General features: G+C 47.0%; 1 protein-coding gene across 3 annotated transcripts; it reads right to left on the reverse strand.

Annotated features, from left to right (window-relative positions):
• Nucleotides 1–156: 156 nt before the first annotated feature.
• LOC123371099 (sulfotransferase 1 family member D1-like) lies at nt 157–25,569 on the reverse strand. 3 transcript variants are annotated; one of them, XM_045018300.1, is made up of 8 exons: nt 25,466–25,569; nt 10,620–10,768; nt 10,411–10,536; nt 8,926–9,023; nt 8,553–8,679; nt 7,438–7,532; nt 3,993–4,173; nt 157–2,649 (listed from the first exon to the last, which is right to left on the reverse strand). In XM_045018300.1, exons 2-8 carry the CDS (start codon nt 10,756–10,758, stop codon nt 2,537–2,539), a joined length of 879 nt encoding a protein of 292 aa, XP_044874235.1. In that variant the 5' UTR covers nt 10,759–10,768; nt 25,466–25,569; the 3' UTR covers nt 157–2,536. The 3 variants fall into 3 exon arrangements, with proteins under 3 accessions (XP_044874235.1, XP_044874233.1, XP_044874234.1); XM_045018298.1 differs by lacking the exon at nt 25,466–25,569 and adding an exon at nt 25,193–25,308; XM_045018299.1 differs by lacking the exon at nt 25,466–25,569 and adding an exon at nt 16,543–16,676.

Genomic DNA, 25,569 nt, shown 5'->3' on the forward strand with positions numbered 1-25,569 from the left:
CAGCCTCCCAACAACTTAATAAAAACCTACAACTAAACTGCCCCTCAGTTCTTCAGCTTTGCAATACAATCGAGATTCTGAACATTAACTCAGAGACTGGCAGTTAGTAACTAACTTTGTTCTCTATTAAAGGGATAATTTTAAGGTGATCATTATACCATAGACTAAGAAGGAAAGTCTCACAAATAGGATCGAAATGGACAATAGTTCAAAAAGAGAGACAAGGTGAGGGAGGTAATATCTTTTATTGGACCAACTTCTTCTGCTGGTGAGAGAGACAAGCTTTCGAGATTAGATAGAGCTCTTCTTCAGGTCTCATCTCTGTCTCTCTCACCAATAGAAGTTGGTCCAGTAAAAGATGTTACATCACCTATCTTGCATCTCTAATACCCCGGGACCAACATGGCTACCACAGCACTGCATACAACAATGGTTTCCAAAGGCACTTGGCAATTTTATAAGTTCGTATAACCAAGAGACATGATGAATATCTGTTTTTAAAGTGGAGTTATTGTACTTTGTTATTGCTTGCATTGAAAGGGCAATGAGGAATTAGATTAATAATATTTAGCTTTTACTGAGCACATCCATGGGTCTCAAAGTGCCTTACAAAAGAGGGTGAGTGGGTGGGATTTTCAAAAGTGCCTCAGTGACTCAGAAGTACACGTCATATTGACGTTCAGCGGGACATGTGCTCCTAAGTCACTTCAGTGCTTTTAATAATAAGCTCCAGCACTCTATTCTATTCTTATATAGGTTTTTATAGGTATCTGAGCACCTTGCAGTAGTGCATTAAGCATCACCATCCCCATGGTACAGAAGGGAAAAACTGAGACACAAGGTGGGATTTTGCAGCTGGGATGGGGAGGTGCCAAGGTAGCTTCACATTGTTTCAGGAGCCAGAGTAGCCCCTGGCGTAAGTCAGAGTAGCTCTAATTTATGGCAGCAGCACAAAAATCTCATCAACAGAACAGTTATCAGACTTGGCTAAGGTTACACAGCAGGTCATTGTCAGAGTACAGGTCACTTTACTCCCAGTCCAGAGCTCTAGCCACTGAATCTCACTGCTGCCACATATGCTCTTCTAGTTATTAACCATTTTATTACATTGTGCGGAGCCTTTTTTAAAAATCAGCATCACGTTTGCTATCCTGCAATCATCTGGTACATAGGCTGATTTAAGTAAACCACAGCTAGTAGTTCTGCAATTTATTTGAGTTCCTTCAGAACTCTTGGGTGAATGCCGTCTGGTCCTGGTGATTTATTACTGTTTAATTTATCAATTTGTCCTGAAACCTCTTCTACGGACACCTCAATCAACAGTTCCTCGGATTTGTCACCTAAAAAGAACGGCTCAGATGTGGAGATCTCCCCCTCATCCTCTTCAGTGAAAACCAATTCAAACATTAATTTAGCTTCTCTGTCAGAGCCTTGTCATCTCTGAGTGCTCCTTTAGCAACACAATCATCCAGTGGATCCACTGACTGTTTGGCGGGATTTCTGCTTCTGATGTACTTTTTTGCTGTTAGTTTTTGTGTACTTAGCTAGTTGCTCTTCAAGTTCTTTCTTGGTCTGTTATATTATACATTTACACTTGACTTGCCTGAGTTTATGCTTCTTTCTATTTTCCTCACTAGGACTTAAATTTCCAATTTTTAAAGGATACATTTTAGCCTCTAATCATCTCTTTTATTCAGCTGCTTAAGCATGGTGGAATTTTTTTGGTCCTTTTACTGCCTCAGTTATGGTGCTTTTAAATAGTCTCCATGCAGTCTGCAGGCATTTCCCACTTGTAACTGTTCCTTTTAATTGCCATCTAACTAGCTTCCTCATTTTTGTGTAGTTACCTGTTTTGAAGTTAAATGCTATTGTGGTGGGTTTCTTTGGCATTTCTCCCCCTCCAAGAATGTTAAATTTAATTACATCATTGTCGCTATTACTGAGACGTTCAGCTATATTTACCTCTCTTGGCCATATTCTGTGCTCCACTTAGGATTAAAATCAAGAATTGCCTCTCCCCTTGAGGGTTCCAGGACAAGCTGAACCAAGACGCAGTCATTTAATGTGTCTAGAAATTTTACCTCTGCATCCCTTTTTGAGTTGCCATGTACCCAGTCAATAAGAGGACAGTTGAAATTATTATTGGGTTTTCTGTCTTCATAGCCTCTCTAAACTCTGTCAAAGTCACCATCGCCTTCAGGTGGTCAGTAGCATATTCCTACTGCTATACTCGGATTATTCAAACATGAAATTTCTATCCATAGAGATTCTATGGTTCAGTTTAATTCATTTTAGATTTTTACTTTACTTGACTATGCTGTCTTTCACATATAGTGCCACTCCCCCACCAGCTCTGTCATTCATATATATTTTGTACCCTCATATTATCGCAAATCCATTGATTATCCTCATTACACCAAGTTTCCATTATGCCTATTATATCAATATCCTCATTTAAGGCCAGGCACTCTAGTTCACCCATCTTAGTATTTAGACAGCTTGCATTTGTCTGATGAAACATAGGGAAGCCTTTTCTTCATATCTCCATTTGGCATCTGAATGTCGAGCCTGTCATCTGCTCTTTATAATGTGCGTCAAATATCTCATTCTGAGCCACGGTGAAGTAATTCTTCCAGTCTCCTGCCATCCCTGATGGGAAGAAAACAAAAGAATGGCTAGTTTATTCTCCCCTTCTGGGCTCCTGCCCCACTTCTGAGGTTCTGGTTCTGTTATCTTCTTTCCCAAAGATACTCCAAAAGGCCCTAGCATAGCACTGTGGTCCTAAGTCAGGTTTTTGGTGTTCTCTTTGCTTAGGTGCTTAACAGGAACAAAGGAGAAAATGAAACAGATCAAAGGGCTGCAAGAGACTTTCCAGTTAAGCAAGTTAAGGTTAGAAGCAGCGGGAAACATGTATTTGAGGTTGATGGGGTTCACACAAACTTTACAGTGTCCTCACTGCTGGGGACTGTGTGTGAGTCGGGAGCAGAGGGGTCCTACGGAACATCTCTTCACACCAGTCATGCATCTCAGGATGTATGATTAATGCACGTACATTCTCCAAACTTCCGAGTGATCTTGGATGCTCAACTTGAGACACCTTTAAGGGTCCCCAATTTTCAGAAAATGCTCAGTACCCACCTTCTAAAACTCAAAACCTTAAAAGGTGTCTCAGGCTGGTCACCCAAAAGCACCAGGAACTTTGGAAAACTTAGGCCAGTGTCTATTTTTCCTTCTCAAGAGAGAAAAGGATCTTTGTATCCAAACAATTGTTTTTAAGATGCATGCAAGAAACACCACCAGTAATTAGCACTGTTGAACTGTCAATGGATATTCTGTGCACTCCCAAATTGAGGACGCTGACATCTGTGATCTCTTCCTGCAGGCCACAGTCACATATTAACTCAGGTCCAGGCATGGCAAATCACTAATGTTATTTGTATCGCACCTGAAGTCCCCCACTAGGGTAAGTACTGTACGCAAACATAGTAGGAGACAAACTGTGCCTGGAGGAGTTTATAGTGTAAACGAACAAGGGCACTTCCTTCTGGATATCCCCGTTTTGCAGATGGCAAAAGTGAGGCACATGGAAATCAAGGCCCACTTCCTCAAAGATATTTAGGCTCCCAATAGCCGTTGATTTCAGGGCCTCAGAGACTTGCCCAATGCCACATGGCGAGTTAATATTGGAGCAGGAAACAGAACTCGCATTTCCTGAAGCCCCAGTTAGTGCCAAAACCACAAGATCAATCATGCTCTCCAGAGTGCTACACCAGGATCTGCATGGTAGAAAATAAACAGGAGAACCTTCCTTATAGTCATTTATCTGAGCTGGGCCTTCCATATGCAGCTCCACCATTAACTGGGCTTGGCTCACAGAGAAAAACACTGACCCTGGGAATTTCCCTTCCTGTGAAAGTGGAATCAGGAGCTAGTAAGAATTGTAGAAAACAGTTCCTGCTGTTATCTTATGGCTTTTCCTGTAAACCTCTTACCTTTCCTCATGAATGGAGACACAGTGTGGTCCATAGCCCAGACTGGCATCATTTCATAGTTAGCAGTAGGATTCTTCTTCATCTCCTGGAAGGAGGTATGGTGGAGGATTTTATTCACCACTTCCTCCTTCAGGTCCTTTCCCAGAAACTGGAGCACCTTCTCTATTTCGCGCTTTGGGTCCTGCAGAGAGACAGGCAGACAGACTCTCAGGTGGTGAGACATGATGAAGGATAATATGTTACTGAGCAGAAGTTTTCCTAGCCACTCTTGGATGTGTTGGTAGAATGTGACACATCTTTCTTGTATTCATTTGGGACCTAATCCAGAGACCAGTGGGTTGTGGAGTAGGCCTCTGATGAGCAAAGAGCAGCTCTTTTAATGAGTGATGCATCATAATAACCAATGATTTCTAGAGCCCAGAAAAACTTTTGAAAAAAAGGATCAGCAAAGGCTTGCTATCCTGTACAACCAACTTTAAACAAAACACGCCATTTACCAAGTGGGCTGCTACATACAGTACTAATACCACACTAGCATTCTAGAAGCAGAGCGTATAAGTTCATAGAATCAGTGAAGAGAGGAGGGGCAGGGGAAAAAAAATCAGAAGCCCATTGTAAATATTAAAAGTAAATTGCTTTAATCTGAGATCTCACAGAAAGGGCATTAATTAAGCTTCTAAAGTTCTAGCACTGATAGTCATATGAAATGGCCTCCCCTTTTAAAGGCAGAGACGGAAGCTAGCCGAAACCTTTAAACAAAATTCTCACCAGCCCTAAACTCTAACTTCAGCCTAACTGCAGCTCAGCTATATAATCTCTTGGCTCCATCCCTTACTGGTTTTAGGCAATCAGCCACTTCTACATACTTTTTTATTCTTTTGAGTGTGCCTGTTGTATTCCCCCCCCCTTTTAAAACACCTTTCCATCTTGTTTTCTGTAGCCAGGAGGAAAAAGGGGCCCCTCACCAACAAACCACCCAAAATCCAAAACAACCAAAGTTAGAACAAACCAACCAAGTAATATTAATCGGTTCCCTACTCTTCAATGAGAAGCTGCAGTGTGGCCTTCCCTGAAATGCTGCAGTTCTAGCACCAGGGAGTGCTGGGGAAAGGTATAAATAGCAGCCCTTAGGCCTGGTCTACAGTAAGGGAGGGGGTCGAACCAGGGTACGCAAGTACCCTAGTTCGACTGACTTACCCATCCAGACGCGGCGGGGTCGAACTCCGCAGCTCCAAGGTCGACTCTGCCACCGCCATTTGCGGTGGTGGAGTTCCGGAGTCGACCGGAGCATGCGGGAAGTTCAAACTATCGCGTCTTGATTAGACGCGATAGTTTGAACTCCGAGAAGTCGAACTCACCGCGTCGACCCGGACGGTGAGTATAGACCTACCCTTAGAAGCCCCCTGCCTCATATGACCTTAAGTGGAGTCTAGTAGCCCATGGCTAGTATTGTAGCTGCTTCTGGTTCCAGTGAGAACTCAACCCAAACCCCTTGCCTTAAGGTAAGAATAGCTAAAGCTTCTCTACACACACACAAAAAAGTACCAGCATAGCTATGCAGGTAAAACTTCCTGTATACACACTCCCATCTCAGGCTTTCCCCAAGATAAGCCCTAAGTGTCTTCTTTTGAGAGATAATGAAGCCAGGTCTGCAGTTTGCAGCCTGCAGTGGAGTGAGTGAGTGGTTGGTTGGTTGGTTGGTTTTCTTTCTTTCTTAAGTTACAGCCAACTCAAGGGCTCAACCCCTTAACCTTTGTGGAGGTTTGCTGAGTCACAACCAGCTTCACCTGCCAAATAGATTTCAGCTGCATTCACCCCTGCACAGAACATTATGGATGTAATTGTACAACTGCCAGCAATCTCGCTCAGTGTGTGTACACAGAGATCTTCCGGCGGTATATCAACTCATCTAGACGTTTGCCTAGTTTTACAACAGGCTACATAAAAAGCACTAGCAAAGTCAGTACAACCGAAAATTTCATACAGCCAAAAGGAGAAAGTAAGTAATTTTTTAGTAATGGTGCGTGGTGACACTTTTATATTTTTATGTCTCATTTTGCAAGCAAGTAGGTTTTTAAGTGAGGTGAAACTTGGGATACACAAGACAAATCCGACTCCTGAAAGTGAGTCCAGTAGTCTGGAAACCACTGATCTAGAGCTCCGTATTTAGGTGTGTAAATAGGAGCTGGGTTTTTCTGGAAATCTAGTCGCTGTTGTGGGTGCGCTTTTGAAACTCTTGCCTTAAGTGACTCTGATGCAGAATGGAACAAACCTAAAGCCCCCCTGACTCCCTTCCTGTACTTAGTCACCAAACTACCCTGTGTTCCCCCTCAGCACTTCAGTGTGTAAAATCTATGACCATGTGTGTTCGTTGTGATGCTGTCTGTCTGAATGCAAAGATGCGAGACATGAGACTATTTAAGGATGGCTCAAATATGAATTAAAGATCCATTAGACTCCTAATATGTCACTGACTCAGGCTAAGCCTGGTACCTCCTTCCTCTTTGTTAGTGCTCTGGGTGCAAAAGAGAACTGGCTGGGGAAGAACCCTGTTGATTGATTTGCCTGGTGGTGGTGATTTGCCTGGTGGTGGGAGCTCACTAAGAGGGGCAGGATGTGTGTGTTGGCAGGGGGCTTATTGTGTTACCTAGAAGATGAGAGGAGGGTCTTGGTCCCTCCGTCCCCTCCTAGTTCTACCTTCTCTTGGGGTTGATAGGGGCACAAAAGGGAGTGTTTATGGACCAGACTTAAATCAGGTCTGGGGAAAAGCCAGGGTCATTGCTTTCTAAACCAACGGGACATGAGCCATCTAGCAGTTTAGGGATTGTTTACCATATTATTATAAGAAGCTAAGGGGCAGGTTAAAATGAATCATGGCTTGGATCAACTGAATCCACTGTCATACCTATGGGTGGCGCTGGCAGCCATAGGCAGGAAGTTTGGGGCTGTGGACTCGCTGCCTTAGTTCCGCACTGAACGTGGCTGGTTCCGGCATTGTTTTGTTAATATTCCAGATAGACGTCAATGTGCCTCAGAGCCAAATGCAAAGTATTGTCCCATTGGGTGTAGTAAAATAGGCGACTTCAGCACCACCCCTCCACTCCTAACGATGCCAGTGTTGCAAATGGACATGCAGGGGAGGAACGATGAATTTCTGGACTGGCACTCAGGAGATGTGCGTTCAACTCCTGGGTCTGTGACAGATTCCCTCTAGGCAAATCACTTAATCTGTCAGTATCTCAGTTCAACAGGAGTAACACTGCTGCCCTCCCATCAGGCGTGTTGTGAGGCTACACTCGTTAATGATTGGGACATGCTCAGATAGGACAGTGAGGGGAGCTCTACACATACCTAGATAGATGTTAAAATCACCCTCCTTCCTTAGCGAAAGGGGGCATTTGGAGCAGGATCCCCTGGCATCTGGTCATCGCTTCCCCTTCCTCACCTTTTTCATGTCCTCGTAGAACATGTACAGAATTCGATAGGCCTTTTTCTTCTCCCACCAGCCTTTGACATGATCGTACCAGGATCCATAAGCCACTTCATCCAGATTGAAACAAGCAACAAAGAAAAGGAGGAGAGAGACATCACAGCTAGTACTGAGTGTCACAGGGGACGTGAGCTGTTAGGTTATTATACCAGTCTCCCAGCAGGAGGCTGGGAGCCCCATTGCTTGGGACGTTTAAAACCAGGCTGGACAGAAGAGTGGACTGTGTGTTATGTGCACTAATCCTGCCCAGGGGCAGGGGTGGATGGGATGAACCGCTAGTCCTTTTTCTTCAATAACCAGCTGGAATTTTTAAAGGCATCTAAGGGTATGTTGTCTGGCCAGGGGTTTTGTCTAGTTAGACTGTGCCATCTGGGGAGGAGCCATGTCGTTCTCTGTGTGTGCGCGGTGCCTGCGTGGAGCTGTTGGGCCCCACTGCAATGCCAACATTAAATAATCATTATTATTTTGGCCTCAACAAGGCTTTGCAAACTCCTCTTCTAAGGAGTGTGTAAACATTCTGGTGGGTTTGGAGTCTTGGCCCCAGGCCAGAAACGTTCGGGCTCTGCTCCTGAAGGGGGAGGATTGTGAGGGCACCGAGTATAGTAACAATTATTTCTGTTACAGTAGCCCTGTGGGATTCCCTCGTGTTAAGTACCGTACCCACATAGAGCTCACAATCTAATTAGATAAGACAAGATGGGAGGGCAAATGGAGTCACAGAGCGGTGACTGGCCCAAGGTCACACAGGGAGGTGAAGTGACTGGCCTACGGTCACCCATCAAGTAAGTAGCAGAGCTGGGACTAGAACCCAGGTCATTTCACTTCTAGTTCTGTGCCCTGTCCACTGAACCATGTTGCCATGGCCTAATGTTCACAAACTGCACTAAGGAACTCACCGTCCTGCCACGCTCTGAGGAGCCAAGGGAAGTCATTGACACTGAACCCTTTAGAGCCCAACTGAATAACATATCCCTGGATTCCTGCCCAGGGGGTGAAGGGAGAATTGCTTTTCTGTTGTTTACGATCTTATGCCACACCTGTTACTGTGGTGTCTGAGAGGTTACTCCTACCTTTCCCAGCCATAAACTTCCCCAGGAACTCATCCCAGGTGCCGGGGTCTGGATGCATCTTTGCCATCAGGTAGAAATGGTAATAAGAGACAGCCACGTCCTTGGCATTTCGGGCAAGGTAGATCATCTGCAGGACAGAAAAGGGAATGTAGTGCAGTCTGAATTAGCAGGGACTGCGACCCCCTGCATAGGTCTGGAAGAGATTTCCCCTGCTCCAGTACAAACACCATCACTGCACAACTGGCATATGAATTATGGGGAGGTTGCCTTTCTGAGGTGTTGGGCACTGGAGGCTGCTGGAACCAGGAGGCAGGCCTAGGTGAGCTGACAGATGACAATTCCTGCATCACCATGTCACTCTGGAGCTGGTTACCTTGCAGTCCTGCTCCCAGAAGGAGACGGGGAGGAGCTGAACTGGGAGGTGGGTCTTCACTAGCCGAGGCGATGGCATCATAGCCAGCTGCTCTGTGCCTGGAAAACACACAGGGGGTAAAGGTATCGTCTGGAGCACCTGGCACGTCCTGAATGAACAGCTTGCGCTCACTGGAGAATGAATCTGCACTTCCTGCCTCTTCCTTTCATGATGCCTAGAAAGAGGGAGATGTGGCTAAATGCCCCCCCGCCCATCCTAACTCTCCTGTGGCTGGCAGCCTTCTCGTGCATAACCGCTGCACCTGAATCTTTGATCAGCTCCACTGATTTGTTCATTGCAGCCACCAGTCCAAATTTACCTTCTCTCTTTAAAACCCCCCATGGAACCACTTCAGCTTGTCTCTTGGACCCTGCCTGTCCCTCTGCTGCCCTGCCCTGCCCTGTCCCTCTGCCCATTTAGCTCTGGTTTCCTCTGTGATGCGCCAAACAATCCTGTAACTGGTGGTGCAGATTCACCCTCTTGGCAACTGCTGCTGGCTAGAATGACTTTCCTGCATCTCTCCGCCTCATTCAAGAGGGCCTCTCTCATTTCAGATCTCATCCTGGCCGACTACTCCTTAGTTAAGCACTGGAACAGGTCACCAAGGGAGGCTGTCGAATCCCCACCTTTGGAGGTTTTAAGAACAGGTTAGACAAAGACCTATCAAGGATGATTTAGGTATACTTGGTCCTGCCTCTGCACAGGGAGGTGGACTAGAAGGCCTCTCAAAGTGCCTTCCAGCCCAACATTTCTATGATTAGAAGCAGCAAAAGGAAAAATAAATTATGATTATTTATATAGCACTGCCAGTGCTTTACAGACATGACGGGGTCTCTGAGCCTAAGAGTTTACAGTCTATCTACACACGGGTAGAGACCTGGGCTAGGATGGGAACAAAAGCAGCGTAATTGTCCCTTACTCCATTTAAACGTTTCACATGAGAATCACAGTGAGAGAGCTGCTTTCTTCTGACACGGAACAAGGAACTCCACCAGAATAAGCTAAACCTAAGGCTGTGTCCCTAATGCTGCTCTGTTTCACTCTAGAGTTTCTGGCTTCCAGCTACAGATTCAAAGAAGCAGAACACACATCACACACTAGTGCCGCAACATTTTTCTACTGACTTTGTTTTTCTGTGATGAGGAGCAGGATTAATAAGCAGGAAACAAATGAGTTTTAAGGCAGGCTTTGGGGGCGAATGGGATAATGTGATGCTGGCTGGGTCAGGGAAGGTGTTCCTGGCTCTATAATTGCGTGTTTAACCCTGTAAAGCATGTTGGTGTACAGTTTGTACAAAGACAATATAAAACCAGCTGCCTTGTTGTAGAGGTTGAATTACATACAGTATTAGAATCAGTCCAGAGACAGCATTCCTGCTTCTCCTCCTTCCATGGCTCCTGTGGGAGGGGACTCGTGCATTTGTCTGCTCTCCTGTACAGCACTTACCACTTAGGAGTTCAGGGCAGCTCATTTCCATGAAAGGGACTCGATTGAAAATTGCATCCCGTTTACATTTCCCCTCGTCCCCGTCGTTGTAAATCATGTCCACGATTTCACTAATCCAGGTGGTGCCTGAAACGTAGATTGAAAGGCAGCATTTCAGAGGTAAGCGTATTCTGTCTCCTGCTATTTACATACACTCTTATTTTACTTGCCTGATTTCGGGTAGGTGGAAATGAGAAGGTCGTCTGGCCTGGCCTGGAATGATTCCACCTGGGCCCACTTCTCCACAAAAGCCCGGTAGAGGGGAATTTCATGGATAACCTCTAATTCCTGCCTTGACAAATGTTCCATGTTGGGAGAGCTGAGTTAAGGTGAAGAAAAAAGGGGTTAAATGGCTCTCATTATTTGCATGATAACTGTATGGAAGACATTCCTGCACATCCTGGGAACTAACATTGGTTTCCAAGAGCTGGGGGTGGTAGAATTCCATTTGTATTGATTTCTGTATTCTCTCTTACATGAATCAATATACTTTGCAACTTCTAAACAAAACAAACAAACAAAACCCAGGAAACTGTAAGAGTTACGACTGGAAGTGTTCCACTGGAGCCCAGTGTAGATTTATTTTATTTAAATTTTGTAACGTGGTATTACACCACCGTGGGTTCAGCTCTGGCGGCGACAGTTTCAAGCTTAACAGTGAAAGTCACCTATGCTACTTGCTTTAGATTTAGAGTCTCTAGGGCAGTGGTGGGCGGCCTGCGGCCCATAGACTGCATGGGGCCTGTCAGGGCAATCCACTGGCGGGCTGTGAGACAGTGTTTACATTGACCATCCACAGGTACAGCCACCCGCAGCTCCCAGTGGCCGCGGTTTGCCGTTCGCAGCCAGTGGGAGCTGTGGGAAGTGGCGCAGGCTGCAGGGACGTGCTCAGTGATGAGCTGCCAAAATCTTAACAACCGGCTCCCTACTGGGTCTTTGGCGGCAGGTCCTTCATTCGCTCCGGGTCTTCAGCAGCACTTCGGCGGCGGGTCCTTCAGTGCCACCGAAGACTCAGAGCGAGTGAATGACCCGCCGCCAAAGTGCCGCCGAAGACTTGGAGCGCCGCCCGGTGAGTAAGCCCCACGTGTTTTTTTACGTGTTTTTTTTTTAAGTTCATCCCTGCTGGGGCCCTGTCAAAACTGTTCAAATTGGGCCCCACACTTCCTAAAGCTGGCCCCGCACATCGGGGTTGCAAAATTGTATCGGGGCCAGGTAGGGAAGGCTGTGCCTCCCAAAACAGCTGTCCTCCCCATCCAACACCCCCCCCACGTCCTGCCCCCGACTGCCTCCCTCAGAACCTGCAATCCATCAACCCCACCCCTGCTCCTTGTCCCCTGACCACCGACTCCCAAGATCCCCCCACCCTAACTACCCCCCCAGGCCCCCACTCCCTACCCAACTTGCCCCGCTCCCTGTCCCCTGACTTCCCCGACCCCCTCCACACCCCTGCCCCCTGACAGCCACCCCCCAAAACTCACTGTTGAATAATAGCTGACTGCATCTCCAAATATAATACGTATGTAGCCAATAAATCAGATTTAATAGTCTTTATTGGATTCTGATATTTATTGCAAAATTGAACTAAGTGCATTGATGAAGCAGTTTTTACAAGCACTAGTATGAATTGAAGCTAGCAGTTACATTAATTTAATCTCTGTTCTGTGGATATGATGAAAAGCTTGGCAAGAATTTAGACAGTAGCCATGGCAAATGTTACAGAACACCATCGTGGGGTAAGGGATTATATAGCTACTGCCAGTGGCTGTAAACAAAAGAAATGATGTTTTAACAGTTAGCCAGTGAGAAACTATAGTATTTCCATTATTATACAAACAGGTCTTAAAGTCACTGCCTTTCTTCCTGATATGTTAAAAGCACTTACATTGGTTAATAAAATTCAAAGACAAGTTTTGTTTTTCCTAGTCACAAAGTGTAAAGGACAGCTCCTCTTAGAATGCTGGGTGATACAGTCTTACCATTATCTCTCTAGCTATTTTTCTATGTAAATCAAGTTACAGATTTAACCCTGTCTGAAACAAAGAGACAGATTAACATGAATAGATAATATAGGCTTTAAAAACAGAACTATAAACTGGAGAAAATGAGGCAAAAATAGAAAGGAAATGTAGAGGAGAGGATTTTGCTAGGGGAACAGCTGCTATTATTTAGAACATACAGACAGGGAACTCACTGCCACCCTGGGATCCCATCCCTCTCCCCACCCCGCCTCGTCACCCCACAATTCCTCCCCGCCACGAGCCTCGTCATTCCTCCCCCCAGCCCCGTCACTCTCTGATTCCTCCCCTCCCCTCCTTACCTTGGGCTCCACAGGCTGCCAGCTGCAGGCTGATTGCAGCAGCGGTAGCTGCTGCTGGGAGACAGGACACCTAGGCTCTGTGCAGCTGAAGAGCCGAGAGTCCTTTGCTCCAGCGCTACCTTCCCCCGGTTTGCCCCGCAGCCCCCCGTTTCCTCCCCCCCCCCCCCCCGAGCCTCGTCACCCCCGGATTCCTCCCCTCCAAGTCTCGTCTTACCTTGGGCTCCCGCAGAGTGATTGAATCAGCTCAGGCAGGAGAGCTGCAGTTTGATTCAATCAGCCTGCCGGAGCCCAAGGTAAGAGGAGACCCGGAGGGGAGGAATCCGGGGGTGATGAGGCTCAGGGGGGAGAGGAATTGGGGGTGACGAGGTTCGGGGGGCTGCAGTGCAAACGGGGGAAGGTAGCGATCGGGCAAAGGACGCTCTAGCTGCACAGAGCGAGGTGTCTTGTCTCCCAGCAGCAGCGGCGGCTGCTGGCTGTATGGTAACCCTAACAACCGGTTCTAAATCGGCTTCTAAATTTAGCAACTGGTTCCTGGGAACCGGCGCTAACCGTCTCCAGCTCACCACTGGACGTGCTGGCCAATGCTTCCCACAGCTCCCATTGGCAGGGAACGGCGAACCGACAGTCAATGTAAACGCTGTCTCACGGCCTGCCAGCGGGTTACCCTGATGGGCTGCATGTGGCCCATGGGCCACAGGTTGCTCACCACTGCTCTAGGGACACACAAAGACCAAGGGTAGTGACCACACAGACATTCACAAGTCCAAGGTCTGGGCTGTTCTACAAGTTTTATTAAAGTTACAGTTAAAGTGATGATTACCCAGGCATGTAGAAATTATATACAGACCTAGCTAGGCACAAGTTACAAATATAGTTCTACTCACGTCCTTCACAATAGTGTTAGGGTCTGATGGGTCTCTCACGGACTGATCATCAGTAGAGGGATGGTTCCTGCTGGAGTTTCCCATAGGGAGCTCAATTTTCCTAATCTAGGCACCCTCTTTTATAATGTGATTCTGACTATCCGTCATTAGCATTTCTGCACATAGTGCACTCTGCGGTTAGGGCATGTGTTACAAAAATGTGATTACCAGGTATCTTTGCAATATCACCCATTGGTATAGCTTTTCCAGTAATCTTAGGGCATCAGGTTATTCTTTGGTCACTTACTTATATCAGCGTTCCTTAACTCTATGGCTTATGTATGGCTAAGATAAAATTTTACAGGCCTCATCCCAGAGGCCTTGCATTTCAACCCTACTTACTTAGATACCTAATACATGAGAATTCCTTCTACAAACTCATCAATCTTAAACTTCTATAATCCTACAGTTTAACTCTATTTAGCATACAATGATTATATATAACATAACATGTCAGTTAATTATAACATCACACAATAAATGAACAATAAACTAAAATCATTTTCTACACAAGCTAATGCCCCAGAGCAATATTACTTGTGCTTTGCAAAAATCTAGACTCTTTAAAACAACAGGCACGTTCATGTTGCTGGAAAGGAACAGCTTGATTCCTTGCTGCCATGTAATATTTCCTCATTCATTATCACCCCAGGCAACTTGCAGCTTTCACCCAGTGTTAACTGCCTCCTGGGTTTGTTCCATAATGGAACTCTGCTGTTTGATATACTCCTGATTTTATATACTGTTTCTTAAACAGGCAGGATGGTCCAGCAGTTAGGGTTCTGGCTGAGACTTGGGAGACCTGGGTTTAATTCTCTGCCACACACTTCCTGTGTGATCTCAGGCAACTCATTTAGCCTTTGTCGTGCCTCAGTTCCCTATTTGTAAAATTAGGATAATAGTGCTGTCCTACCTCACGAGGTGCTAGATTGAAAAGGTGCTTAGATCCTACGGTAATGAGGTCCATGTAAGTACTTAACTAGAAAATGTGAGTATGGTTTTGTAAGGATTATGGTTTTAGGGTATATTAGATTATGAGGAAATGTATAGAATTCTGACAGTGTGGTGTCTGAGTGGATCAGAAGAATATTTATAATGCATAGAATTTGAGTGATCTGATTGTTATGAAATGTTAATTATACAGTATTGTAGGGGTAGGTAGGCATAGGCACATTTTCTTGTGATGCAAATAGCATGCCTTTTAAGTGGTTAATGCAAAATGCTTGGATTATAATATGTTGAAATGAATCATTGGAATAGAAGATGGGCTGTTAGAAACGGAATCCTCACAACATCATCTTTTTGTCCTAAGTAAAACTTTCAGGAGCATCATGCAGCTAAAACCCAGTTTAAAAATGTTACACTTATGAAATTAATGTTACCAGTGTGTGTTACCATCCAATCTTCGTTACTACAAAACCAGGTATTCATGTCAATCAGCTTTTGCCATAGCACAAGGAAAAAGAGTTAATAGACACAAATGAGCTTGTTAAAAATAAGACCGAACTTCAAATCCCAAAGTTGCAATGTATGCAAATTATAAACAGTGTATAAATATATGAATTGATTCTCTTTCTGTTGACCCTGGTGTAAATCAATAGGGCAAATGTTGTAACCATCCTAATTACTTTCTCCTTACTGTTAGTCAGTTAAATCTATGGGGCAGATCCTGGGCTGGTGTAAATCAGCGTAACTCCATTGAAGTCAGTGGGTTAGATTCTCAATGGAGCTATGCTAATGAACACCAGTTGAGGATTTGACCCAGTCTGCTTGCTTTAACTGGACCACAACATTAGCAATTTTATGGGACCTCAGTCAAGCAAAAGCCATCTGGAATGGACAAGATTAAACACATCAAATATATTTTCAGCCTGTGGGAGGTTTAATTACGGAAAGGCAAAATGACGCTATGGCAGCATAACCCCCGATAAGATACTCTTGAGCGTCTCTCTCAGTAGAATGTTGCTTGATTAAAAAATAAAATTTAAACTTTTGTTATCACCAATAAAGTCTTCATTTAATCTTGGGCACCTCGGATGTTCTGTAAAAGCAGCAAAGAATCCTGTGGCACCTTATAGACTAACAGACGTTTTGCAGCATGAGCTTTCGTGGGTGAATACCCACTTCGTCGGATGCGAGACGAATGTCAGATGTTCTGAGATTCCAGACGAGCAAGGAGAGGCTGGAATGTTGTATTTTTCACACCATTCTTAAAGGCGTAACCTGAGCAGAGGACCTTCCTCTAAATCCCAAAACTTTCAACAGAAACAACAAAAAATGCCTTCTGTAGGGATCATTCCCCAGGCTTTCCCTTCCACACTGCTCCTGAAACGGTGTGTGGGAAGACCCAGTATCTTTCTCAGAATAACAAATTATATGACATTTCTACCTTTTAGGCTCCATATCTCTGCTCCATCTAAAATCTGAGATTGAATTTTAGACAGGAAGACTTTAAGGGGCCAATCCAAAATCCACTAACTTGATGGGATTCTTTCCATTGATTTCACTGGGCTTTGGATCAGGCCATAATGGCATGATGAACCAGATTGCCCCTTGAAGTTGTAGCAAATTTAAAGGGTCCCTGTGTTGCTATCATAGTGTTACGTTTCAGTTGGGAAAAACAATGATTCCATTTCCCAGGGAGGTGACTTGTCAGGCCTGAATACATAAAACCTGTCTTACAACACAACGCTACAAATGAGCTAGCTTCTTTTTGTCTCTGTCCATCTTTCACTCCATTTTTATGGTGGTAATGCACATATTAAGGAAGTGTTGCAGACCCCAGAGAGAGCAAATTGCAGAGTTTTAAATCCCTGAAAAGCAGATGTATACAATGTTAGAAGTAGATCTTACCTAGCTCTCCTTGTAGGCGATATCTCTTGCTTTCATCCTAGCTTCACCTCTCTCCCACATAAACCCAAGTCATTACAGTTTTATTATTGCTAATTATCAACCTAAGAAATGCTGAATGGTGCAACCTCAGTTAGTAGAGGAGAAAACCTCTCTGACGTGGAAGGAAGTAACCCAGAGAAATCTCAGCCTTTCTTGTTGTGTATTTGGTTGTCATGGGTTTTGTTACTATGGCAACTGAGTGAGACTATTAAGGGATAGCTCAGCCGGTTTCAACCGGCTGAGTGACCTCTCTGTTTCTGTAAATAAAATGGAGGTTTTGGTTAGCTGTCTGCTCTCTGGCCTCAAGTGATTGCTTCCTACACCGGCTGCCCCTAGGACATAACACTGGCGACGAGGATGGGATCCTGGTGCTGCTCCAGTAACAGAAGGAAGTAGAAGTCAAAGTAAAGACCAAACAAAGGAAAAAAGCTGCTTGTTTGCACTGACTGTGAAAGTGAAACTAAAAATCATGGCTACTCTGACCAGGCCCCTGGAGCCTTTTGATGAGAATACAGAGCAGTGGCATGTGTATACTGAGCGTTTTGAGCTTTTTGGTATTGCAAATGACATTACAGAAGCGAAGAAGGTGCCAATATTCTTAAGTGTTGTAGGGGCTAAAACCTACTCTCTGCTACGCAGCTTACTACACCCTGTTAAGCCTGAGACTAAATCTTACAGTGACATTGTGGAAATCCTGGGGTCTCATTTCTCCCCAAAACCACTGGTAATTGTTGAAAGATATAGGTTCCACAAAAGAGACCAAAAGGAAGATGAAACAGTTGTACAATTTGTAGCCATTTTAAAAAAGCTAGCAGAACACTGTGAATTTAAAGAGATGTTAAATGATGCCCTGCGTGACAGGTTAGTGTGTGGCCTCTGCAGTGAAGCTATACGGAAGCGCCTACTGACAGAGGCTCAGCTTACATTACAGAAGGCTGTTGATATTGCTGTCTCCATGGAACTGGCTACAAGGGAGGCACAATACATCGGTGCATCCCCTAGGGTGCAAAAAGTGTCACAAGAACTGACCCACAAAACGGTGCAGAGTCAAGAATGTTACCGCTATGGTAAGCTGGGTCACCAGGCATCAGAATGCTGGTGTAAGGACCTGGTGTGTCGACACTGTGGCAAAAAGGGACACATTGAGTATGCCTGTAAACAAAAGAAAAAGAGGCCTGTGGTCTGGCCGACAAAAAGAGGAACCTTGCATACCCTAGAGCAGACCCAGGATGATCAAGGTGACACCTCCTCACAAGAGGAAGTGCCACTGCATGTTTTGTCTTTGGCAGCGGGCTCACATGAATACTGGGTAACCCCCTTATTGGAGGGCAAACCTATACGCATGGAACTAGACACCGGTGCAGCTGTCTCGCTGGTTCCTGAGACTGTGTATAAGGAAAAGCTACAGCATCTTCCGCTTAAGGCAACAAAAACTGTTCTGAAGACGTATACAGGTGAAGCTGTGCCCATGTTGGGCACTATTGATGTTAAGGTGGAGCTCAATGGACAGGTGGCTAAATTGCCACTGTTTGTGGTGAGAGGTGACTACCCAGCCTTAATGGGTAGGTCTTGGCTTGGGAAGATTCAGCTGAACTGGGCAGAAGTGCACCGGATGACTAAAGAAGAAACCAGTCTAACCCCTATACTAAGGAAACATGCTGCTGTTTTTGGAGATGATTTGGGAAGTATGAAGGGAATCACTGTGACATTGAACATTAAACCTGGCAGTCCACCAAAATATCTGAAAGCCCGAACTGTGCCATATGCCATCAGGCCAAAAGTTGAAGCAGACCTGGAGCGCCTGGTCACCAATGGAGTCCTAATACCAGTTACCCATAGCTCATGGGCCACTCCTATCGTTCCAATAGTGAAGAAAGATGGCTCTCTCCGGATTTGCGGTGATTTTAAAGTCACTGTCAACCCAGTGTTGTGTGCAGAGCAATACCCGCTTCCCCGCATCGATGACCTCTTCGCAGGCCTGGCTGGGGGACAAAAGTTCAGTAAGATTGATCTGAGTCAAGCATATTTACAGATGCACGTCGATGAAAAGTCCCAAGAGCTGTTGACTATTGTGACTCATAAGGGGCTTTATCGATACTGTCGCCTACCCTTCGGAATCACATCGGCTCCCGCCCTGTTCCAGAGGGCTATGGACCAGATCTTGTGTGGCTTGTCAGGAGTTCAGTGCTATCTGGATGATATCCTGGTCACTGGAAGAAATGAAGAGGATCACTTAAAGAATTTAGAGGCTACCCTACAAAGACTGGAAGAGTATGGCCTACGAGTTCGCAAAGACAAGTGTGAATTCTTCAAGCCCTCTGTTGAATATTTGGGACACATCATCGATTCTGCAGGTCTTCATAAGGCCCCTGCAAAAGTTAAAGCTATTGTGGAGGCTCCCCCACCTCGAAATGTAAGCCAGCTACGCTCATTTCTAGGACTACTGAACTATTATGGAAAGTTCATCTCACAGTTAGCCACACTGCTAAAACCACTTCATGAGCTCCTTGGGCAGAACAAGGCCTGGAAGTGGACTGAAGCCTGTGATGTTGCATTTAACAAAGCTAAGGATGCATTGTTAAATTCTGAAGTTCTAACGCACTTTGATCCATCCTTACCCCTGCAATTGGCCTGCGATGCTTCCCCTTATGGAGTGGGAGCGGTCGTGTCACACATTATGCCTTCGGGAGAAGAAAGACCTATTGCTTTTGCTTCACGCACTCTAAGCAAAGCAGAAACTAACTACGCCCAAATCGAACGTGAGGCATTAGGAATTGTTTTTGGAATTAGGAAGTTTCATCAGTACCTGTTTGGGTGAAAGTTTACTCTTCTTACAGACCATCGACCTCTGACATCAATTTTTGGACCCTACACAGGCATTCCCCCATTAGCTGCTAGTCGTATGCAACGTTGGGCATTGATACTTTCTGCACACACATATGAAATCAAATATCGGAAATCCACTCTGCACGGCAATGCAGATGGCCTCTCAAGGTTGCCTTTACCGGTCAAACATCAAGATAGTGCCCAAAAGGAAATCTTCTACTTTGAACAGGTAGAGAATACACCCATCACTGCTACTCAGATAAAGAAGGCAACCCGCGTTGACCCAGTATTATCCCAAGTTATGGACCTGGTGATGCATGGAAAATCTCAACAAACCTCTCCGGTCTCACCCGACCTTGTTCCCTACATGTCCAGGCGGACGGAGTTATCGGTCCAATCTGGTTGTTTGTTGTGGGGGAGGCGTGTCATTATTCCACCACCCCTGAGATCACAGATGTTAGAACAGCTACATTCCGGTCACTGTGGAATAGTGCGCATGAAGGAAATTGCACGACGCTATTTTTGGTGGCCTAGATTGGACAGTGCTATTGAAGAGAAGGCAAAAGCTTGTATGTCATGTCAGAGTGTAAGAAATGCACCCCAGTGGGCACCCCTACACCCATGGGACTGGCCTGAAAACCCGTGGCAACGTATTCACGTTGACTTTGCTGGCCCCCTTGAAGGAAGCATGTTCTTGGTGGCAGTAGATGCCCATTCTAAATGGCCAGAAGTCTCTATAATGCAGTCCACTACTGCAGAGAGTACTATCCAAAAACTACGAGGACTCTTTAGTCGTTTTGGTCTGCCAGAACAACTTGTGAGCGACAACGGACCGCAGTTCGTCTCTCAGGAGTTTCAAAATTTTATGAAGGCAAATGGGATACACCACATCACGTCAGCACCATATCATCCGTCCACCAACGGATTAGCTGAAAGATTTGTGCAGACAATGAAAAACGCTTTGAAATCAGCAAAGGGACAACACTCCATTCAAAAGCGTCTGGATACCTTCTTACTTTCCTATAGAAACACACCTCATGCTACGACCCAGGCTTCCCCAGCCTTTCTAATGATGGGACGACAGCTGCGCACTTGCTTTGATCTGCTGAAACCTTCTGAACCCAGACAAACTGTGCAACATCAGCAGCAATATCAAGTAATCAGACGGGCACCCAGAGCAAATGACCGAACCTTTAGCCCAGGGCAGCCAGTTTTGGCTCGGAATTATACTTCCAGAGCTAAATGGGTCCCGGCCACAGTCATCACTCAAACAGGACCTGTTTCCTATACAGTCCGGACTGCAGAGAATCTTACCTGGCGGCGACATGTAGATCAGCTGTTGCCAGGTCATGCCAGTCTTCAGGACGCATCTGCAGTTGAGGGGTCTGACTTCACCCCTCCTGGTGAGACACCGAATCATGAGTCACCTGTTCCTGACTGTTCTCCTCCATTACTGCCGGCAGCTGAGATACCCCTTTGCCCAGCACGAGCTGATACCACCTCCTCACCTATTCGTGCTGCGGACCCTGAGCCCCTAGTACTTTCGGGTGCAACAACACCAGAAGTTCGCCGTAATCCACCTAGAGACAGAAGGCCTCCTCATCGGCTGGATCTTTAGTTAGGGCAAACCCACGGTTATGGGGCAAAATAATCCCCAGGGTTTAGCCGGGAATGGAGGCAGTCTACCCTCCTTCTCTAGTTTAGTGTGTGTTTTATTTAGGGGATGTTCTTATTAGGGGGGGAGGAATATGTTGTGTATTTGGTTGTCATGGGTTTTGTTACTATGGCAACTGAGTGAGACTATTAAGGGATAGCTCAGCCGGTTTCAACCGGCTGAGTGAGCTCTCTGTTTCTGTAAATAAAATGGAGGTTTTGGTTAGCTGTCTGCTCTCTGGCCTCAAGTGATTGCTTCCTACACCGGCTGCCCCTAGGACATAACATTTCTCCTTGACTGTTTTCTTTGCATTGTTCATTTTTTACCTTTGTGCAGTGTTCTCAACCCCAGGCATTCAAAAATCATGAGTCAGACCCCCAGAATAATCAGACTGGCTTAAAAATCATGTTTTAAGAAAATTGGAATCTTTCTATTTGCCTTCTGTTTTTTAACATTTTGGGTCCACTCAGAAAATGCTTTCAAGCTTTTCCCTACAATCATGAAGGCTAGAAACTTTTTTTTTTTAATGAAAACTGAGAGTACATAACTCCTGGAAATGTCAAATATCACACAATTCATGATAAAACTACAAGAGCTGACAACACTGTTGTCCCAAACAGATGTAAAAGGGTGTTTCCCCCATGCAAATGCAATTTGCACCTGCAAAAAGAGAGGCTGGGCCACACACTGTGTATTGTAACATCAAAACTAGTGTGATATTCAGTAACAGCTGCAGGTACGGCCAAGAGAGGGATCTCAGGAAAGCTAAGAGCAGATTCTCGGACTGGGAGCTACCCCACATGGGGAGAGGTGGCACACATACACTCCCGTACACCTCTCTCTCACAGGGAGGATGACTGACTGACCCAACTCTCTCTGCCCGGTGCTCTCTGTCCTCCATGACTGACTGGACCCCCGGGATGGACCCGCCCAGGGCCATCCTTAGGATTTATGGTGCCCTAGGCGGGATTATTAAACTGGTGCCCCTGTGCCTGTCTTGATCTTAGCAACACAAACATAAGCTTACACTATTGGAAAACTTGCCACATGCATGTTATTAAAACCAATTTAACTTAATTAAGCACATTGTAATGCTGATGGACTAGAACTAAAGAGGTAGCACTATAGAAAAAATTCTGATTTGACAGAATGATGCAAATAATATAATTTTTTTAATTTGTCAACATTTTATTGGAAATGTATATGCAGAGGTATTGAAACAAGAATTTATTTTTAATTAAAAGCAATCTTTCTGGCTTTTTTGGCTGCAAAACCAGTAATAATGTAATCTTTGACAAAGACAAAGTGATATCTTGTTTGATTGCAAGAATAGCAAGACCAGTCAAGTGTTCCTGACTCCTCGTAGAGCGGAGATAGTTTTTAATGAGCTTTAGTTTTGAGAAACTCCGTTCTCCTGATGCTACTGTTACAGGAATTGTCAGTAGAATACGAGTGGCAATGTACACATTAGGGTATATGTCAACAAGTTTGCTGGTATGAGTAAACTGTACAATGTCCATCATTGATTTTCCATGTGGCAACATTGATGACAGTGTCCTCAATTCTTCATACAGTTCAAGTCCATTTAAATCAAAACAATCGCCATGCTTCAGGAGGCTCTCTAGGTCAGGGGTCCCCAACGTGGTGCCCGAGGGTGCCATGGCGCCCACAGGGGCCTCTCAGTGCACCCGCGAAGGTGGAAAACTGCAGGACCCCAAAATCCACCTCTTGGGGTGCAGAGTGGCAACAGCAGCAGCAAACCCTCAGATCCGATCACACGCCAATGGGCACCACCACCAGCCCAACGGACCATGGTGAAGTTAGCACAGCATCTGATCTCAGGGACGGGGCACCCATGGAGTCACAGCAGCTCATCCTGCCCTGTGCAGCTCCCCCTGGATGAGATGGATCGCTGCCAGCCCGGGGGAGAGATGCGCTCTCCAGCTAGGGTGACCAGATCCAGATGTCCTGATTTTATAGGGCCAGTCCTGATATTTGGGGCTTTGTCTTATATAGGTACCAGTTACCCCCATGAGGTGAGTTCCTTCCCCCACCCCTTCCCAGAGACCCCAACAGCCAGTCCCCTCCCTCAGACTGTGCTGCATTTGGCTCTCTCTAGGACCCAGCAGCCCTGCTCTTACATGCTCCACTGCTTCCCATCTGTCCGGGCTCCCAGCAGAGTGGTGCCCTCAGATCTAGTGGTGCCCTAGGCGGCTGCCTGTTCTGCCTATGGCTAAGGACGGCCCTGGACCCGCCTCTCCTAGTATCTGGTGCCATGTTTTCCCAAGGCAGCAGGTGGGGAGGGGGCATGCAAAGTCACATGCCCCTTCCCCCCCCCCCAGATTTCTGCTGGGGTTCATACCAGAATGTGGCCAGCAGCAGCCTTTCAGCGCTGTGTGGGAGGGAAGGTAGGGGAGCTGCTTCCAGCTGCAGGGGAGGGACGACCTGGCCTATGTCTTTGGAGAGGTCATCTCTTCCCTCGCCCTCTGCTCCTCTGTGGCTGGAAGCAGCTTGTCCCTTCCTGCCCTCACAGTGTCGAAAGGCAGCCAGCACCCCCAAGCTGCTGCCCGTCACCAACATAACCCTCCTGGCTCCTGGCTCCAGCACGGGCAGGAAGGGGTTAAGCCCTAAGGATGCTTTGTGCACCAGGGCCCACGGAACCTGCCTGCAGGGGCTTCATGGAACCCGGCCAGAGCGGTGGCACAGCAGGGGAGGGTGCCCAGGGGACGGAGCAGCCCTGCGCTCCCTGGAGGCAAAACCCAAAGCATTGTGGGGGGGGGGGTGAAAGGGGTGCTAAGCTAAGTCCCTGCTCGGGGCGGGGGGGGGGCTGCTGTAGAGCCTGCAGGTTTGGGGTGTGAAAAGGCTGGATATTGCTCCCCCCCGACACTCCAGACCTGAGCTGAGGGCTGGAGAGGCTTCCCCGGTGTGCGGGGCTTTGGCACGTGCAGGGCCCGGCTCCTCCTGGCCAGAGGATCTTGGGTTTTCCTGGGGCATTGGCCCAGCCAGAGGCAGTGGGGGAAGGAAGGAGCTGCCGGCCAGGCTGTTGGTCAGCTGAGTGCTCCAACCAGGGGCTGGTTCTCTGCACAGCGTGGGGAGCAGGATGCGCTCCGCCAGGGGGGATGTGGAGGAGCAGTGGGGCTGGGGGGGGTGAGGGGGCAAAGCAGGGAGAGGACAGCGAGAGGGGGAGCACGGAAAGGTGGGCAGCAGAGGCGACATGTAACCGGACACAGCCTGGTGCCTGCCCACACTCACCAGCCACCGCAGCACGCAGCCCATGCCGGCTGGGAACGGGGACGGGGCCCTGCTGGCCGAGAGCCAGCACGCAGCAGGGACTGCGCTGATGGACCAGCCCCATGCGCTGCAGCTTTGCCCCACCACCAGCCCTGCACACCCACCCTCATCGTCAGCCACTGGACCCCCCACTTACCGCCGGTGGGCAGGCGGGCGGCTGGCGAGCAGGAATCTGGCCAGCAGCAGGACCCACAAGTATTGATGTGGGGGCAGGGGCGGCTCTAGGAATTCCACCACCCCAAGCAGGGCGGCACGCCGCGGGGTGCGCTCTGGCGGTCGCCGGTCCCGCGGCTTCGGGGGACCTCTTGCAGACGTGCCTGCGGAGGGTCCGCTGGTCCCGCGGCTCTGGTGGACCTCCCGCAGGCATGCCTGCGGATGCTCCACTGGAGCCACGGGACCAGCGGACCCTCCGCAGTCATGCCTGCAGGAGGTCCGCCAGAGCCGCCTGCCGCCCTCCCGGAAAAATGCCGGCGCAAGCGCGCGCTTGGCGCGCTGGGGTCTGGAGCCGGCCCTGTGTGGGGGAGACAGAAAATATGGGACAATTTGCCCATATTTAAGAAAAAGTCTGAACACCTGTAGGAGGGCTTAAATATGGGACTGTCCCTTTAAAAACAGGACCTCTGGTCACCCTAAGCCTGAGTAACAGCTGAGCCTGTGTGCAGCTGAGCAGATCACAATTTCCAAGGGCTTGCGCAGTGCACACAAAATGGACCAGCCACGCTCCCTTTTCTCCCCAGGTTCCTTGAATGATCAAGGCCATCTTTCATACAAGCAAAAGGAAACAATCTGAAGGAAAATGCAAATGTATCCCACCCTCTCTCGCCCTGTGCAGTATAATACCTGGGTATCAGGGGGCTTCCACAGGTTTTACTCCAAGGGAACTCCTGCTCCTTATTCTTAGAGTTTATCCTTCTCCTGCCAGAGCTCTGAGTGTCTTCGTCCTAAGTCTCTGTTTTTCCCCCTTTTGGGCCTCAACAAGTTAACAAACTATTTATTGACTTTTCACTTCCTGGTTCCACCCTGGACTATGTTTAAAGAGCTAATGACTAAATAAAACAAGCTGATCTCCACATGTTCCCACTTGTCCTTTGGCTCTCAGCTCCCATGTAGTACCTGTAGAGTCTCTGTGTCAGGGTCTGGCATGGCACTGTGCAGCAGATGTATCTCTTTCACTCAGTCTTGTCCAGGATGTTTTCTCGTGTCCTTTGTGTTGCACA

The sequence above is a fragment of the Mauremys mutica genome, chromosome 5 (genome assembly GCF_020497125.1).
Source record: "Mauremys mutica isolate MM-2020 ecotype Southern chromosome 5, ASM2049712v1, whole genome shotgun sequence".
Classification (NCBI taxonomy): domain Eukaryota; kingdom Metazoa; phylum Chordata; order Testudines; family Geoemydidae; genus Mauremys; species Mauremys mutica.